Source organism: Procambarus clarkii, chromosome 71 (assembly GCF_040958095.1).
Source record: "Procambarus clarkii isolate CNS0578487 chromosome 71, FALCON_Pclarkii_2.0, whole genome shotgun sequence".
Lineage (NCBI taxonomy): Eukaryota > Metazoa > Arthropoda > Malacostraca > Decapoda > Cambaridae > Procambarus > Procambarus clarkii.
The window spans coordinates 22137939-22158163 of record NC_091220.1 but is presented as its reverse complement, the minus strand read 5'-3'; the positions used below and the strand labels follow the sequence as shown (position 1 = coordinate 22158163).

The following is a 20225-nucleotide window of genomic DNA, read 5'->3' as shown; positions in this document are numbered from 1 at the left end:
GAGCAGCAACAGCAGTGGCAACGATGATGGTCAGGGTAGTACTAGTAGTGGTGGTGGTGGTGGTGGCACTAGTGGTGGTGGTGGTGGTAGTAGTAGTAGTAGTAGTAGTAGTAGTAGTAGTAGTAGTAGTAGTAGTAGTAGTAGTAGTAGTAGTAGAAGTAGCAGATTTATCTAAATCTTTGTTTGTCGATGACCCTAATTCTTCCTTATTGCCTGTATCATGCTCATTATTATCTTCTTTACTGTTATCACTACCACCATCATCATCATTTTTATTACTATTACTACTACTACTACTACCACCGCCACCACCACCACCACTACTACTACTACTACTACTACTACTACTACTACTACTACCACTGCCACCACCATCACTACTACTGTTACTGTTACTGCTGCTGCTGCTGCTTCTTATGCTGCTGCTGCCTCTTCTGATGCTGATTCTTCTGCTGCTGCTGCCTCTTCTGATGCTGATGTCTTTTCTGTTGCCACTTCTACTTCTGCTGTTTCTTCTTTTTCTATCATCTTCATTATCCTTATCATCATTATCATTATTTATCCCCAGTAATAATAATGATGTAGTTGCTGATTCAGTAATGTTAGTAGTAGTTTTAGTGACTGAGGGAAGAATATTTTCATTTTCTTCGTTTTTTAATAAATTCCTGATTTGTATACCTAAAAAGTAGTCTTCTAAAACTTCCCGTTTATCTTGATGTATAAAACCAGATGAAATTATTTTTTGTAGGATAATTCTAGATAATCTATTCTTATCTATATCACAATTCCTATACTGAAATTGGCTCTTAATTATGTAATGTAAAGTTTCCAGTATTATTTTTAAAGATTCTGTCAAATTCATATTCTTTGGAGAACATTTGGGTTTCACTTCATTCTTATGTAAGTCGATTATCTTCAGTATATTATTTCTATACTTTGGAAGTGGGAATTTTACTTCACAGCAGTTACATTCCATAATTGGAATGATTTCATTCTTCAATCTAAACCCTTCATGTATGAAAGTTTGTTTGTCTTGATATTTGAGTCTTTAAATTTTCATACTTGGTTTTAAATAAAAAGGCTGACTCTTCAAAAGATTTATCATCATCATCAACATCATCATCATCATCATTATCATCATCATCATCATCATTATTATGCTTATGCTTTTTTTTCATTGCCTTTATTATATATAATATTTCATTAATTTTATCTAATGTAGTTGTATATACTACAAATGGTGCTCTCTTACACTCATGATCGATTATTTTCTGGAATGATATAAATATGCCATTACATTTTATGCAAATGTAACAACCATTGTTATTATCCATGTAAGAAAATGTGGATAATTTTTCCAACTGATCATTAGTTATCCATATTTTATATTTTTGTTTATCTTTCAATTCTGGATAGGATGGGGAGATAAATTTTTTTATTCTCTTATGGTATTCTTGAACATAAGTCAGTGTTCTTATACTAGAGTACAGATGAGTCCCCTTTAATATAAAATATTTAGGGAGACCATCATAGAGTTGTTGTTCTGATGTAAAAGTGGTGGGTGCCTCATTTGGGAGAGGATCTCGACGATTCACGTTGTTCTTAATTGGAGCCATTGAAAACAATAAAGCAGAAGAATCCCACAGGCTGGAGAATCATGCATGTGTATACAGCTGGCATTGAGACAAGCTGTAGCTGGTTAGATACATCTTGTAGTTTTTAGGTTGTGCAGTATGCTCACAGAGTAAATCCGAATCCTAAAACAAAGAAAAAAGTGTCACTTTTTATTTTACTCGTTTAACATAAAGATAAAATAATAGTATATTATGCTTGTTTAACTTTTTTAAAAATATGTAAACAATGTTTTTTTCATATTAATTAAGCCTAAACTTAAAAAATAAAGTATCTGAAATTAATAAATTTAAACAAATATATTTAGGTCTAGATAATAATAAAAAAGTTCAAGGGTTAGTTGTAAAAACCATGGAATATGGTTTTTTTAACTAATTTAATGAAACATGAAAATATTGGGATTTGGCCACACAACCAGAAGAAAACTCTAATCACTAATTGGAAAGTTAGAGAGGTTAGAAACTTACTAAGAGCAATAGAATATTTAAATTTCATTAGAGGTAATAAAAAGATTAAGGAAGAGATAGTAGGAGATAAGGATATGTACACTTTATTAGGTTTAATTGATCTTGAAACTTGTGTTTTAAATTTACACAAAATATTAATGAGAGGATTGTTATCACCCGAAAAATGTGGTTATGTAAGTACCAATATACGCTGTACAAAGATTAGTAATAACACAAGTGTCAAGGGTTTGTATGTATATCTACATATCCATTCAATTCAGGATGGAGAAAATCGTATTTTGGCTATTTTGGACAATTACAATTCTACATTGACCCAAAAAATATTTACATTTTTAGGGCCAGAGGAAGAATTTGAATGGATTTTTAAATTAATTTCATGGTTTATCCTAGAAATGCTTACTCTCCATCCTTTTTCAGATGGAAATGGTCGTTTGACACGTCTTTTAGTCAATTATATATTGTCAACATTAATGCCATTTCCAACATCTATCATGGGGAATTTAGAATGGGCTATTATCCATGATCGAAAACTAAATACAAAAAAACAACGCCCACCTCTTAACATACTCAAATTAGTAATTGAAAGTGTCTTGTTCAATTGGCGAATGTATTTTTATCTGTTATCTGTGGTCAGAAAAAAATAATGAAACTTTATATTATATTTATATGTTTAATTCTTTATTCAATAATATTAAATTACATTTATAAGAAAAATATGAGTAATAATCCAAAGAAAGACTCTAATTTAATATTAATGTCACACCCTCCATATGAAAAGATTACAAGAGAGATGGATTGTACTATTAACAATATAGCATGCCAGAAAAATGAAGACTGTCAAACATTTTGCTCTTCTTCTTTAGGAGTTACTTGCATTAATAGTTTTTGTAATTATGACACTGATCATAAATGTTTAAATGGAGGATTTCCTATTAATTATGTTGGGGAAACTAATTTAATAACCACCATATGTGCTTGTATGGATAATGGACACTATATCGGTGAGCAATGTCAATACCAAAATTCCTTTCGACCAACGTCTCACAAAAGCTTCCCTATTAGCTAAAGACGGACGTATATTATTTTAAAGTAAAAAAAAAAAAAAAGATTTTCCCATCTATAAGTATACTACAATTTCACTATGTTGCTCTTTAAAATGAATGATCGATATTATACTTATCCACTTATTCAAAATTATGATCCGTTAAAACGAACTTATCAAGACTCACATATCAATCCCAATACTGGGACTTTTAATAAAATAACTCGTGATCTTCAAACTATAAGTTGTACTTCATCAAGAAAAAATAAGACGAGTTTATATGGTTTTGGATCACTAACAGATATGTGTGGGAAAAGAGAAATTGATTTGATTTTATTAACAAATGGAACAGTTCATCATTTATATCGTAGATTTTGGGAGACAAACACTATAAGTGGTTCCCATGTCATACGTCTACCTAGTTTAGATTATATACATTTTATCTTGGATGTTGATTTAAAAAAAATGTGTACTCTTGAATCATTTCGTTTATCGACAGCTGAGTACCTAGAATATCTAACACTTCAACAATCAGGGTCATCCTTACAATTAACAACATCCATTGTTGATGGACAGATCTATTATAATACAAATTATGTCATATATGAACTTGTTTCTCATATTGTTTATTATTTAGGTCTAGACTGGCTACCAATTTATATTTTAGGTAAATCACAAACGTTTACTCAAGGATTTCATCTTGAAATACCCCACCTAACTCTTTCCTATTATGATTTTGCCCTGATGTCCAATTCATGTAAAGAACTCTTACCTACCCTCGTAGATATTACTACCAATTATAGTATTTTTGGCTGTCAAAAAATTCAACTGCAAACACCTTTAAACAAAATGGACTGCACTTATTTACCATATGCGGTTTTCCACAAAAATAATATTTACGATATGTCAAACTCACCACCCTCATATATTTTATCAAGTATGGGTGAAGTTTTTGACTTATTTAATATCTGTAAATATCATGAACCTTCATCCATTAGAGGATTCCCAACTATTATCGGATTGGATGATGATACATATGCTCTGGATGTTTTTCAGAAAAATGTTCAAACATTTATGCAAAGCAAAGAAAATATTGATGATGCCGAAAATTATTTTACTATATATGAAAATTATGATAATTCTAGGGAGAGAGATGAAGAAAAAATACCAGATAAAACAGAAGAAAATTTGTTCATGTTTTCCAATGTTAACAATATTATCAATAAAATTATAGTGGGTTTATTTTTTGTTACACTTAGTAAGGAATATAAACTTTCTATATATAAATCTCTTCATTTTCAAGAGGAACAACAAGAAGAGAATAACCAACTCTTAATTATACTTGAAAAATATCCAAATAGTTTTATACATATTAACGAAATTCCGCATTACCTGATTCTTCTTACAAATGACAATGACACTGAGGGAAACTTTGACTACGATAAAATATAAATGGCAGCAAATCGTATTGAAAAAGTGTTTACAGTTCAACCTTAAAGGCAAACATCAATTAGCGGAACAGTTGCCAGTAGCAATATCAGTCGAGATACCAATTCTTTCTTGAAACGAATTCAGCCATTTACCATTGAAGATATTACCCGTTTATGTTTGCAGAGTAAACAACATCTTCACACTGTCTTGTATCTTTTAGCATTGTTATATGTTAAAAAGACCCGTCAAAAGTCCCTGGGAATGACATTTCCTGACTACAATTATTTTATAGCCCAAATAATTAGAGATTTAAATTTTAATCACTTAGATACTGGACCACTTTATGAAATCATCTATCTTCTTAACCGATATCAGGAACACCAGCAAGTAAAAGAAGAATTAGAAGATTGGATAATTTTGTGTCTTCTAAATCTTCTAATTGTTAGTGATGTGGTATCAATGAAAGAAGCTTTTGATCTAGTAGAAAAAATTGATTCTCAAAGATTGGATTTTGTCATGAATATAAATGAGGAAGAGTTTGACAGTGACACTTATCGGGTAGTACCATCAGCTAATAGTAATTCACGTCCTACTAAAATTCCTCGGATTATAATAGCTTTTTCTTTCCTACAGAATTTTTGTATAACGGAATATAACAATTTTTTAGCTATATATAAACCTATTATATGTGATAAGAATTCGCGCCAGATTAATGTTTGGGATAATACTACTAAGAAGTGGTCAGTAGCTAATAATCACATTAATTCTTCTTTACTAGCACCAGACCTAGCTTACATTGCACGTCAAATTATTTTAATTGATAGCATACTACAACAACAACAACAACAACCACAATTACTGGAAAATGAAATGTTTCTTTCACTTACCTTACCACCAACGCCACTACAATCCAACAGCAACTTATTAACACCTCCTACTCCGTTGTCACCTTCTCCATCAATAACCTCATCAACTTCTTCATCGAATTCAAACTCAAACCTTCCTTCTCCTTCAGCCAAAGGTAGAGTAAAAAAAAAACTACTTATTCTACAAATAATAATAATAATAATAATAATAATAATAATTACAAGAAACGAAGTCTTATTCAGAATAGTCTTCTAAATTCTATAAAGAGTTTTTATGCAAACATGAAAATCTTGGATATACCTCGATATTTTATTGCTTCTTCTCAATGTTATATCATCAGCGGCAGTAGCAGTAGTGAGATGAACCAAATTTTTTATATCCTACCACTTCCCCTGTACAAATCATCAAATAATACAAATTCTGATACAAGACCAACTATTTATGATTGGAGTGAAGTATTGAAACTATTAGATCACATACCAAAATGTACCTTTTTTATGCAGCAATGTAATCCAATATTAAAAGATATTCTACATTACGAAAGCGAAAAAAAGAAATATTATAAGAAGTTGACAGTTGCAGAGAAAATAAAATTCTCTTACTTAGTCGTGAACAATATCATATAAACTTTATAGATCGATTTTGGAATGATGGTATGAATAGATTAGCTCAACTTGTCAAATATTATGTGCTAAAACATATGGTTACTTCTTTAGAATCACTAAACCGAGTTTCAGAAAATATTAATATAGAAAATAAATATCAAGATCTTCTTAATAGACTCATTGAAGAATGCCGTCATGGGATAAAAAATCGTAAAATTCCTATCAAAGAAAGTATTTACCATCTAGATGCTATTTTAAAAGAAAATCTAAAGGTAAATGGACGGTTTATACGAAAAGATGATGTTGGTGAACCAGTGAAACCTAATTGTAATTGTCAATTAGTTGATATTTTTTTTAACACTAGCACAGATCTTTTGCTATGATGCAACTACTATGATTTATTTTTTTTCACTAATAGTAAAAGCATGCCATCGACAAAATGACAAGAAGATAACTTTGGGTATTGGAGATTCAAATTCAGGAAAAACTGCTTTATTAAATACTCTTACTCTAACTCTTGGTGATTTGACAGGTATTCTCTCAGTACATACAGCTCATAAGGGTCTCCAAGAACGGACCCATGATTTAGGAAGAGGTGGAGAAATGGTTAGAATGTGGTACATGGATGAACTAAGTATGACTAAAACCCTTAATTCTCTGTTTTTAAAGCAATTGAGCGGTCATGCCCCAATGGGATTCGTCAAAACTATATGGATGGGGATACATATAATTTAGCAACACCTATTTTTTTGTTTGGCAACAATTGCCCAACTTTCAGCGAATATGACTCAGCCTTGATGCAACGACTTCGTTTCATTTCATTCCGTGCGCGGTTTGATTCTGAAGTGCCTACGTCATTTCAATATTCAATTTTTCCCCAATTTCATCTCATGACTGATGATCGAAAGAAAAAGCATCTGACTGAAGGAATGATGGCACTCTTTATTCATGCTAACTGTCATGATCAACTCAATTCGCCCTGGTTTGTATCAATGAACCAGACTGTTAACTTTCTCACACTCCCAATTAAAATTATGGAGGCAACTGAGTTATATTCACCAGAACGTGGAATTGTAGCCCAAATAATGGAAGAGTGCCATCTGGTAGAGAAACCATATAGTGGGTTTATTACCCTACATCGTCTATCAGTTCTTTTGCGTAGTTTCCCCAAGGCCCTTAAAAATATTTCATTGGCAGATGCTCATCTTTTTTTTAAAATGTATACCAGGTATCATGGCTACCAATAAACAGCAATCGTTTGGCAAATATTCCACAATCCCATTTACCAATTAATGAACCAACTATTAGTATCATAGAGGGAATTTGTGAACAAAATTGTAAAATAAATGATAGAAATCTTGCCAGATTAACTCAAAATTAAATTAAACAGGTATTTAAAAAAAAAAAGTATATATACTCTATATTTATATGTGTGTGATATGAAAATATACTGAAAACCATATAATGTTTTCTTCACCTGGAAATAATAAATCGTCCCCTAAACAACAAATTGAAACAGAATCTCCAAAAAATGGAGAAAACAATAATAACAAACATAACAAATTAGAAAACCTTTTCAATGATATTAAAAAACAAATAAAAACAGAAGATTTAATTTTTTTTAATTTGGATGATTCGACTTTATTAAATTTAGAAAGTGTATGTAAAATTAATAAAAAATATCTTTTTTTTATAAAATATATAAAAATAAATAGTATAAAATAAATGTCCAGTTCAAATAGGAGTCAATTAATTGTTTTTAATTTCCAAAATTGTAATGGAAAAGAAAAATATTTCCAAATAAGAATTTCAAAAACATATTCAACTGGTAATTTTAATAAAAAGTTTTTCCCACTGTTAACAGTAAAACAAGAAATACCACTAAGATTGTTAATTCATTACTATATTTCACTTAATATGTTTACAGGAGAGGGATTAGGATCAGTAAAAAAAGGGGGAATGAATTATGGATTAATTAGGAGATTCAAAAGAGCCAAAGTAAGAGAAGATAGAAACAGTCCAACAGAAGATGATGAAATTCATAGAAATGTCATACAAGATAATATTGAAGATGAAGTAGACGAGATCAGTGGTCCTGGTCCATCTAATGGAAATAAATCTTCTTATGGTCTACTCCAGAAGGGTGGAATAAATGCCCCCTCTCATAGAAATCTCAATTCTTCTCGTCCAAGGGGTATTCAAAACAATGGTACTTATATTTTCCCTCAATCGGAATCCAATAAAAATAACTTTATAGTTAGAAAAATATATCAAATCGCTAGATTGGGCTTTCCAGGATTCAAACTGAAATTTAATACTCGTTTCTTTGACATGAAACTTTAAAACAATATTTGTCTAAATACATTGAACAAATACCTAAAAATGAAGGTTTTTCGTTAGAATATAAATACATAATATTATATATTAGAATGTTAACAAATTTATGGACATTTTTAATGGTAAAACAAGACCGGAAGGATCAAAAGTTAATTTATAAATATCTTATTAATGAAATTGGTAAGTTAAGAAAACATATTCAATTTAACAATAAAAAGTATATAGATAATAATAGCTTATACATGGTAAATTTTATTGAAAAAGCAAACATGTATAGTAGTGAATTATTTTACAAATTTGTTAGAAAATTGACGGACACTGTAATTTGTGATCATGATATCAAAGAGATCAATTCTAGAGATGCCACTAAATTACACTTCAAATTACTTACTGTGTTTGATTCACTAACTGCTGCTACACATCAACAGGCAGTAGTACGTTTACAGAAATATATTTTGTACAGTGCATTAGACTACAGTCTCCGTGGTGTAGTGGTAAGACACTCGCCTGGCGTTCCGCGAGCGCTATGTCATGGGTTCGTATCCTGGCCGGGGAGGATTTACTGGGCGCAATTCCTTAACTGTAGCCTCTGTTTAACGCAACAGTAAAAATGTGTACTTGGATGAAAAAACGATTCTTCGCAGCAGGGGATCGTATTCCAGGGACCTGCCCGAAACGCTACGCGTACTAGTGGCTGTACATGAATGTAACAACTCTTGTATATATCTAAAAAAAAAAAACTATGATAATGCATCTTCCCAAAAAATGAATACTAATAATATTAAGTATAATTTCAGATATGCTAAGATCAATAGAGAGACTTGTGAAATTAATGACACTGATAACAATAGAAATATGGGTGATGATGAAGATTCTGATAATAATGTTGATGTTGATGGTAGTGGGGATACCCAAGGTCCCTTAGTAATTTTAAAATGTCGAAAAATTAGAAGGAAAGATAAATAAACTTTACTTATTATTTCCTCAAAGTTGAAGAGAATTAGTGACCCTTGCTCTTGGACCAGTGCCAGGGGCAGATGGGTGAGGGATGGATGACTGATGATGGGTAAAGAGTGATAATTGTATGTATGACCTGGGTATGGTTTTCCGGTATTCCATGATAATTTAAGTTTTTTTTTATTCCTAAAATGAATATATATTGTAACCTTACATACTATATATTAAGTAAACGGTTTATTCAAAACAATATTATTTCAAGACATGGCTATCAATACAGATCAGATAACAATTAAAATTTTAGATTTATCACCTGGCATGATACAATTTAAAATAGAAAATATAAATTTAGCTCTAGTAAATAGATTGCGGTAGATTTTTATAACTGAGACTCCTACTATAGCCATTGATTGGGTTCAAATTAAAAAAATACAACTATATTAAGTGATGAGTTCATTATTCATCGTCTAGGTCTAATTCCAATACCTTCAGATGAATTCATTAATAAATTAAAGATTCCATGGAAATGTCAATGTATTAACTTTTGTACGAAATGTGCAGTAGAATTTATTTTGGATGTTAAATGTCGTGAAGACAAACAATACCTCATAACAACATCTGATATAATACCATCTTTTCACAAAGAAATCCCAATTCCTTTGGTTAAACTTAATAATGGACAAGAATTATGCTTAAAAGCATATGCTATCAAGGGGATTGGCAAAAACCACGCCAAATGGAATCCGTCAATTAATATAGATTTTGATTGCTGTAACAACACTTCTTCTTATTTTCTGGAAGATTGTAATAAACGAAAACAATTTTATTTCAATATTGAAAGTTCAGGTGCATTAAAGCCTGAAAATATTATGCTAATAGGCCTCGAAACTTTAAAAAACAAATTAACCTTCTTATTGGATAAATTTAAATGTTAATACTGTAAATAGAATACCAGACCGGGGTGTGTGTGTGTGTGTGTGTGTGTGTGTGTGTGCACAAAAAAAAATGGAATAATAAATTATCAAATATTTATTTTGCTTTTAATCATTCAATAAATGCATTAAGACAGAAATTATTGAGCAAGAAATTGATTAGAAAAATTTTGTTTTTATTAAATCATATTTCGTTTTAACCTGATTAGAGTGGTTTAATTCTATATCTTCATTTATTGTATAAGATGAGAAGTTATTATAAATCCAAATGAAAACTACTAAACTTATCAAAAAAATAGGAATTATAATAATAATAATAATAAGAACAGTCGAATTGATATTAATTGTTTCTTGTGTGTCATTTGGTGTTGTTGAGTCAGTGGTTTCTTCTTTAGGAGTTTCTTCTGTTGTTTCGAAAGTTGACTGGCTTTCTTCGGTTGTTAATGGGGTAGTTGCCTTAATAATTATTATTTCTTCTGTTGAGACAACTGTATATGTTTTCGTCACTGTATCATTTTCCCATGGTGGTGGTGTTGTGGCCGTGGCCGGTCTTTCTGATGATGTTGTTGCCTGGCTTTCTTGAGGGGTAGATGCTGTCTCCTCATAAGAATCGTTGGTTGTGGTTATTGTTGTTGCTGTTGTCGAGGGAGGAGTAGTTTCTGTTTCCTCATAGTTATAATAATTTTCTGATGATGTTGTTACCTGGCTTTCTTGAGGGGTAGATGCTGTCTCCTCATAAGTATCGTTGGTTGTGGTTATTGTTGTTGTTGTCGAGGGAGGAGTAGTTTCTATTTCCTCATAGTTATAATAATTTTCTGATGATGTTGTTACCTGACTTTCTTGAGGGGTAGATGCTGTCTCCTCATAAGTATCGTTGGTTGTGGTTATTGTTGTTGTTGTTGTCGAGGGAGTAGTTTCTGTTTCCTCATAGTTATAATAATTTTCTGATGATGTTGTTACCTGGCTTTCTTGAGGGGTAGATGCTGTCTCCTCATAAGTATCGTTGGTTGTGGTTATTGTTGTTGTTGTTGTCGAGGGAGGAGTAGTTTCTGTTTCCTCATAGTTATAATAATTTTCTGATGATGTTGTTACCTGGCTTTCTTGAGGGGTAGATGCTGTCTCCTCATAAGTATCGTTGGTTGTGGTTATTGTTGTTGTTGTCGAGGGAGGAGTAGTGTCTGTTTCCTCATAGTTATAATAATTTTCTGATGATGTTGTTACCTGGCTTTCTTGAGGGGTAGATGCTGTCTCCTCATAAGTATCGTTGGTTGTGGTTATTGTTGTTGTTGTCGAGGGAGGAGTAGTTTCTATTTCCTCATAGTTATAATAATTTTCTGATGATGTTGTTACCTGACTTTCTTGAGGGGTAGAAGTTGTCTCCTCATAAGTATCGTTGGTTGTGGTTATTGTTGTTGTTGTTGTCGAGGGAGTAGTTTCTGTTTCCTCATAGTTATAATAATTTTCTGATGATGTTGTTACCTGGCTTTCTTGAGGGGTAGATGCTGTCTCCTCATAAGTATCGTTGGTTGTGGTTATTGTTGTTGTTGTTGTCGAGGGAGGAGTAGTTTCTGTTTCCACATAGTTATAATAATTTTCTGATGATGTTGTTACCTGGCTTTCTTGAGGGGTAGATGCTGTCTCCTCATAAGTATCGTTAGTTGTGGTTATTGTTGTTGTCGAGGGATAAGTAGTTTCTGTTTCCTCATAGTTATAATAATTTTCTGATGATGTTGTTACCTGGCTTTCTTGAGGGGTAGATGCTGTCTCCTCATAAGTATCGTTGGTTGTGGTTATTGTTGTTGTTGTTGTCGAGGGAGGAGTAGTTTCTGTTTCCTCATAGTTATAATAATTTTCTGATGAAGTTGTTACCTGGCTTTCTTGAGGGGTAGATGCTGTCTCCTCATAAGTATCGTTGGTTGTGGTTATTGTTGTTGTTGTTGTCGAGGGAGGAGTAGTTTCTGTTTCCTCATAGTTATAAAAAATTTCTGATGATGTTGTTACCTGGCTTTCTTGAGGGGTAGATGCTGTCTCCTCATAAGTATCGTTGGTTGTAGTTATTGTTGTTGTTGTCGAGGGAGGAGTAGTTTCTGTTTCCTCATAGTTATAATAATTTTCTGATGATGTTGTTACCTGGCTTTCTTGAGGGGTAGATGCTGTCTCCTCATAAGTATCGTTGGTTGTGGTTATTGTTGTTGTTGTTGTGGGCACGCCGCGCCGCTTGAGAACACGCCCACGCAGCCTAGCGTCTACCGAAGGGACGGAGATACGCCGGTCCGAGCTCGGTTCAGAACAGTTGGCCAGACAGAGCGGACGTCCCCGACCTTCACCTGGCCCAGTCTCCTCATAGTTATAATAATTTTCTGATGATGTTGTTGCCTGGCTTTCTTGAGGGGTAGATGCTGTCTCCTCATCAGTATCATTGGTTGTGGTTGTTGTTGTTGTTGTTGTTAAGGGTGGAGTAGTTTCTATCTCTTCATCTGAAGTTGATGGGCTTTCTTGAGGGGTGGATGCTGTCTCCTCATCAGTATCATTTTCTGTTGATATTACTACCAGTCTTGGTTTGGCTGTTGTTGAGTTGCTAATAAGAGGTTTAGTTATCTTTTTGGTTTTAGTTGTTGTTGTGTTGTAAGCTGCTCTCTCATTTTCTGAAGTTATCATTAGTGAGACAAATGTAGGTGTTTCCGTCACTGTATCATTTTCCCATGATGTTAGAGGGGCTGTTGATGTTTTCTCATTTTCATCCGTTACAATTAAGTGGGAAGATGTAATTGGTGTAGTTGTGTTTTTCTTTTGGGACCACATACAACTTTTGGTAAATCCAACTATTAATATGAGTATTAGCACATTCATTTTCTTTTAGTGTCAGGAAAAGGTTGATATGTGAATCGATCAAAATTCACAGAAGAAATGAAATAAATTTGCTGTGATTTACTATATTTATATGGTCCACTAGGAAAATCGAGCACAAGACACTGCCAGCGTAGCAGGCACAAACCCCGTTAACAGCACTAGCCTGTGTGAGAGAGAGACACACACACACGTCCGCTCACTCCGGGAGGCAGCGTGCCACTGTAAAGAAAAGGAGCCGGAGGATCTTTTTTTATCTCCTCTCTCCATGGTGTTGGTGCCGGAAGCACTCAACTATCTTTTAATATCAAATCTTGTTTGCTCCCAGTATGTGATTTACCTACCAATTTCAGAAGAATTTCGCAAAATTTTTAGGCAAATTTCCTTACAAATGGTGATTTACTAAAAAAAAAAAAAATAGAATTTAGTTTTGTTAAAAAAAAATATAGCATATTGGAATAATACGAAAATCTATTAATTTCTTTTAATAATTTTTAGTTTTACATTATCATTTTTAATGTATAATTTCTTATTAGAACATATTAAGGAAATTTAATGCTGCTTCCTCTTGATTTTCATAATTAATACAATTCTCCTCTTCATTTAATTCTCCAACTAAAGGAGCTACTATTTTACTATTTTCCACATCTAAATTACACTTCTCTGCCTCTTTAAAATCGTCCTCGTTAACTTTTTTCCTCAATTTTTATTCGTTTGAATGGTGTTTCTTCTGCTGTGACACTTCCATTACATATAGGTTCTTCTACCTGAAATTCATCTATTACTTTAGAAATAATATCTTTATATTTGGGCATTAGTTTCTTCCTAATGCTATTATTAGTTAAAAGAATTTGTTTAATTGCATCAGAGGCTTGATTTCGGATATTGTTAGCTGGGACATCTGAATAAAAAACAGAATCTAAATTACGTAGATACAGAATTATTTTGTTATTAAAAACTCCAATTTCAGATAAACCAAATGAAATTAAAGCATTAACAGGACACGGAGATTCTCTAATTTCAACAAAGGTTTCACTTGAGTAAGGGATTCGGTTACGACCAATCCCATATATTTTAGAATTTTTGATGTAAACATTTCCTAGCGGCGAACCCATGTAAACTTCATCTTCTTTAGGGTTGGCCACAAAAGGACAAAATTGAACACCTAAATTTATACGTTGACGCAAACACTCGTTCTGAAATTGTGGCTGTTTTTGTATAAGTATTTCATTACATTTTAAAGAACATTGTTTATCTTTATGACCATCTATATACATTGATGCGCTCCAGATTTTACCCTGGGAAGGTTTATCAATTTTTAATGCCTCAGCTATTGGTTGGATTAGATTTTCTTCAAATATTTTCTGAATATCTTCACCGAATTCAATATTTCCAATCTTATTAGGTACTAAGCCAAATTTTGTTCCTCCCGAAACTATAAAACATTTGACCTCCAACAACTTAACGGTTAGGCTAGTTAAATAATCATTGTTAATTCTATAATATTTCATGTTGTTTTGGTTATTTGCCTTGATTTTTTCTTCAAATACAGAATTACCGAGTTTTTCATATTGTTCTTTAAATTTAGTTAATTTCTCTAAAATATTGTTTTTATTCAACTCTCTTACATTTTCGATGGTTATCAATTTTTTGTGAATATTGGGTGGCTCATTGGGAAGTATATAATAATTCGAACTTGAAGCTTTGTTCAGCATTTCTGCAATAATTTCCATAACCTCTTCATCTTCGTTGATAAAGTTGAGGGTGCTATAATACTTTTCTTCAGTTTGAAGTTTAGGGGGAGGAGGGTGAGATTGATAAATTCCATCTGTAGTCGTTGGTTGGTGATTGAGGTTGCATTTTTTGCCTGAATTATTGTTTGTTGTTGCTGTAGTTGTGTTGTTGCTGCTGGTGGATAGGTAGTAGAAGGTAAATATTGACCATAATATCCTGAGGTATTCATTGTATGAAAGGGTCAAAATGATATAATGAGTTATGAACTTTTGATATCCTAATTATATACTGACTGACTTTAAAAAAAAAAAAAAAAATATATATTTATATATATATATATATATATATATATATATATATATATATATATATATATATATATATATATATATATATATATATATATATATATATATATTAGTATATTTTGGTAGCAGTCTTTCCTGTAGACATATATTATTAAATATGACCGAAAAAGTAAGATTAATAATTCTAACACGAATTTTCTCAATCTTTCGTACATTACGCTTCACTGTTGGAGGTAAATCAAAAATCACTTCTCCAAAATTCATTTTTATTTCTAGTCTGACGCGACACGGGCGCGTTTCATAAAACTTATTACATTTTCAAAGACTTCACAAATACACAACTGATTAGAACTTACGTCTCTCTGATATTATATCTACATTTGAGTGAGGTGGGAAGGATGATGTGGCATTAACACAAGACAGAACAGGGGATATTAATAGGGTATTAAAAGTATCAACACAAGACAGAACAGAAAACAATGGGTATTGAATAGAAGTGTTTGTAGAAAGCCTATTGGTCCATATTTCTTGATGCTTCTATATTGGAGCGGAGTCTTGAGGTGGGTAGAATATAGTTGTGCAATAATTGGCTGTTGATTGCTGGTGTTGACTTCTTGATGTGTAGTGCCTCGCAAACGTCAAGCCGCCTGCTATCGCTGTATCTATCGATGATTTCTGTGTTGTTTACTAGGATTTCTCTGGCGATGGTTTGGTTATGGGAAGAGATTATATGTTCCTTAATGGAGCCCTGTTGCTTATGCATCGTTAAACGCCTAGAAAGAGATGTTGTTGTCTTGCCTATATACTGGGTTTTTTGGAGCTTACAGTCCCCAAGTGGGCATTTGAAGGCATAGACGACGTTAGTCTCTTTTAAAGCGTTCTGTTTTGTGTCTGGAGAGTTTCTCATGAGTAGGCTGGCCGTTTTTCTGGTTTTATAGTAAATCGTCAGTTGTATCCTCTGATTTTTGTCTGTAGGGATAACGTTTCTATTAACAATATCTTTCAGGACCCTTTCCTCCGTTTTATGAGCTGTGGAAAAGAAGTTCCTGTAAAATAGTCTAATAGGGGGTATAGGTGTTGTGTTAGTTGTCTCTTCAGAGGTTGCATGGCTTTTCACTTTCCTTCTTATGATGTCTTCGATGAAACCATTGGAGAAGCCGTTATTGACTAGAACCTGCCTTACCCTACAGAGTTCTTCGTCGACTTGCTTCCATTCTGAGCTGTGGCTGAGAGCACGGTCGACGTATGCGTTAACAACACTCCTCTTGTACCTGTCGGGGCAGTCGCTGTTGGCATTTAGGCACATTCCTATGTTTGTTTCCTTAGTGTAGACTGCAGTGTGGAAACCTCCGCCCTTTTCCATGACTGTTACATCTAGAAAAGGCAGCTTCCCATCCTTTTCCGTCTCGTAAGTGAAACGCAGCACGGAACTCTGCTCAAATGCCTCCTTCAGCTCCTGCAGATGTCTGACATCAGGTACCTGTGTAAAAATGTCGTCAACATACCTGCAGTATATGGCCGGTTTCAAGTTCATGTCGACTAAGACTTTTTGCTCGATGGTACCCATGTAGAAGTTTGCAAACAGGACACCTAGGGGAGAACCCATGGCGACCCCATCTACTTGCTTATACATGTGCCCATCCGGGCTCAAGAAGGGTGCCTCTTTAGTACAAGCTTGGAGTAGTTTCCTCAGAATACTTTCTGGCATGTCAAGAGGAGTACAGGCTGGATCACGATACACTCTGTCGGCTATCATTCCGATTGTCTCGTCCACAGGTACGTTGGTAAACAGCGATTCTACGTCCAACGAGGCTCTTATCCCTGTGGCCCGTGTGCCCCGCAGTAAGTCCACAAATTCCTTTGGAGACTTCAGGCTGAAGGCGCAAGGAACATAAGGAGTCAGCAGGCCGTTGAGTCGCTTCGCCAGTCTGTACGTGGGTGTGGGTATCTGGCTAATGATTGGCCGAAGTGGGTTTCCAGGCTTGTGCGTCTTGACATTTCCATACGCATATCCAGGTTTATATTCCCCAATGATCTTTGGCAGGTGGAGTCCGGATTTCTTGGCGTTCACAGTTTCGATCAATTTGTTGACCTTTGCTTTTAATTCGGCTGTAGTGTCCTTCGTTACCCTTTGGAACTTAGTTTGGTCAGAGAGTATGATGTTCATTTTCGCCAGATATTCGTCTTTTTTAAGAATGACATATATTGGCGACTTGTCACCTCTCCTGACAACTATCTCCTTGTTCTCACGAAGGCTTTTAGCTGCCGCTTTAAGCTCGGGGGACAGTATGGTGCTTCTGTAGTTGCCTCGATTCTTTCCTCCTTCTGCAATAAGTTCTGCTTGTAAGGTATCTTTGGTAGTGACCTTCTTTTGTGTCTCGAGGTCGAATATGTCGTCCAACAGAATTTCCAACTCTACTTTCCGGGCCATTTTACTCGGTCTGGACATAACATGACAGTTTATGCCCAGATTTAGGAGAGTGACTTGGTCCTCAGTGAGGTTAATTCCTGCAAGGTTCAGGAAGCCATCTCTTGGTCGTGGAATAATCTTTTTGATTTACCTCCAACAGTGAAGCGTAATGTACGAAAGATTGAGAAAATTCGTGTTAGAATTATTAATCTTACTTTTTCGGTCATATTTAATAATATATATATATATATATATATATATATATATATATATATATATATATATATATATATATATATATATATATATATATATATATATAACTTTTAATAAAATGTATAATATGAATTTTCTGCCAATGTGTCTCGCCTTATGGCGACAAATGGTAATATAATTAACCACCGATCATCATCATTATCTATCTTATTTTGTTTATTTTCCATAATTATATCATACATATCACACTCCAAACTATAAACAAAAATAAAAAAGGCTAACATCTCTTCGAAACAGTTAGAATTTAATGTGAATAAAATGTTTGTATTATTAATATTGCTATTATTCACCATTGAGATCGTTGGTACCAAATGTGTCAGTTTGCTTACATTACCAGAAAGAAAATGTGATATATTTTTTAAATTGCTAAATTTTCGACATTGAGAATCAGAATCTAGAGTCACCCACATTTTTCTTTTGGTCTTATCATAATGAAAAGTTGTACGTAAAATAAAATTACATTCAGAATTTTTTTCTTATTATTATTATTATTATTATTAGTAGTAGTAGTAGTAGTAGTAGTAGTATACCACCATTTATGTTTTCTAGTCAAAGACGACATATAAAATTTTTTAATTTTCTAAACACTCGTAATGAAATGAGGGCCATATTGAAGTTATTTCAATGCAAGGAATATTTAACAAAAGCTTACAGGCACTCAGATTACAAACTCTATAACCATGTGCAACATGTTTTTCATAGAGCTGATATCTTTCATTTTTTTGATAATCCAAGCTTAACTTTTCTATACTATATTGAGACGCATTTTCTGAATCAGCAGTCTGAATAAGGGCATTAACAGTTTGGCCTATATCAGAAATTAATCCCATTAAACGATTAATTATTTGTATTTGGGGTCTATATGTAATAGCTGGACATAGACACACACCCTTGGGTAAAGTTAAAGCCCTTGGTACTAATAGTACCATTGTATAGTATGAAATATGAGTACCACCTTCTGCTGTTATTGTACCTGGATGAAGTTGTTCAATTTTAGTTCCCAAGCAATAATGAATGCAACTAGTTGATTTATACATATGAAGAGGTCGAATTTTAATGGTACTCAAAAAGCGCTGGTGGTTGATCTCATCATCATTTTGATTTATTATTTGATTAAACCATTGTGTTACTTCATTTCTAATATTCTTAAAAATGTGAGCTGGGTCATTGTCCCGTAAAATCATAAGAACATGTTGCAATAAATTTGTTGGGTCACGATGATTACTAAGGTTGATACGTTTTTTATAACCACTGATTTTACATTTATTGCCAACTTGTCTTTCTTGTATAGCCATATAATGTTTTTTTTTATTAGCACTAGAACACCAAATGCATTTTCGAAAGCTAGTTTGAGATAACATGTAGAAGGTATATCTTGTCTGAGATTAGTATTATAACGATTAGCCAATTCATCTCCAGTTCCTGCTGAACGAGATACCTTCAGAAATAATGAATCAGTGTCGCCATATAAAACTGTCGCTCCAATTCCATTTTCATCTTTAGTATAAAAATGTTGAGCTCGATTAAGATGATACCAACCATAACCAGTAACCATGCATGGGACCAGTTTATCTGCGAGTAGTTTAATGGCCGCCATTGCCCCATAAATAGAATTTACCATAATCTTAAGAGCGTTAGCTTGAGTGGTCATTCCTAATTTTTTCATAATACCTCGTTCATTTACTAATTTTTCACATATCTGACGTAATGGTGATTGAGTGTATGGTTTTCCTTCTTGGGCTTTAACACTAACATAAGCAAAATAAGGATCTTCATCCATAATAAGTATATGAAATAAATTTTCATCAACTTCTGGGAGTTGACAACGTAAAATTCGAGTCACGAACCCTCGATTTAAATTATAGTCAATAATTAAACTAGGATATAATGAACAAAAATCAAAAACAAATATTGAATGAGTATTAGAAGCTAAATGTACTCCAATTTTCGGTTCAAGAACTTCAGCGCCTTTGTAAGTGTTTTTCTACCTGTATCCAAATGATCCTTTTGTTCGATGGAATGTCTAGCGTATCGATTTTGTGGAAGAATACGACCTATTTCCCATTGAGATTGTGAATAACAGTTTACCTTATTAATTAGATGTTCGTCAATAGGAGCCGTATAAATTGAATTAAGTAAATTTATAAGGTAACGTCTCACAATAGCTGTAGAACTGGCACCAAGACAATAGTATGGGTCAAGGTCACCCATACGAGATAAACCCATTGTAATTCTAATAGTATTAAGGTGCCCATTCAATTGAGTGACCAGATCCACATCTACAGTACAATAATCTAGAAAATTTTCAAAAAAAAAACTATCTGGTTCCTCTCCATTGTCTTCTAAATTTTTATACATTTTATTATAGCTACAATATTAA

At 33.2% G+C, this 20225-nt stretch overlaps 1 protein-coding gene across 1 annotated transcript in view; it reads right to left on the bottom strand.

Annotated features, from left to right (window-relative positions):
• Positions 1-9794: 9794 nt before the first annotated feature.
• Positions 9795-20225, bottom strand: part of LOC138356290 (uncharacterized) — a 12269-nt gene continuing 1838 nt past the window's right edge. Inside the window, exons 2-5 of the mRNA XM_069312263.1 lie at positions 19205-19722; positions 13809-14018; positions 10727-12804; positions 9795-9824 (exon numbers count right to left, since the gene is read on the bottom strand). Of these exons, the coding sequence (XP_069168364.1) occupies positions 9795-9824; positions 10727-12804; positions 13809-14018; positions 19205-19722 (2836 nt within the window). The remainder of the gene's footprint in view (positions 9825-10726; positions 12805-13808; positions 14019-19204; positions 19723-20225) is intronic.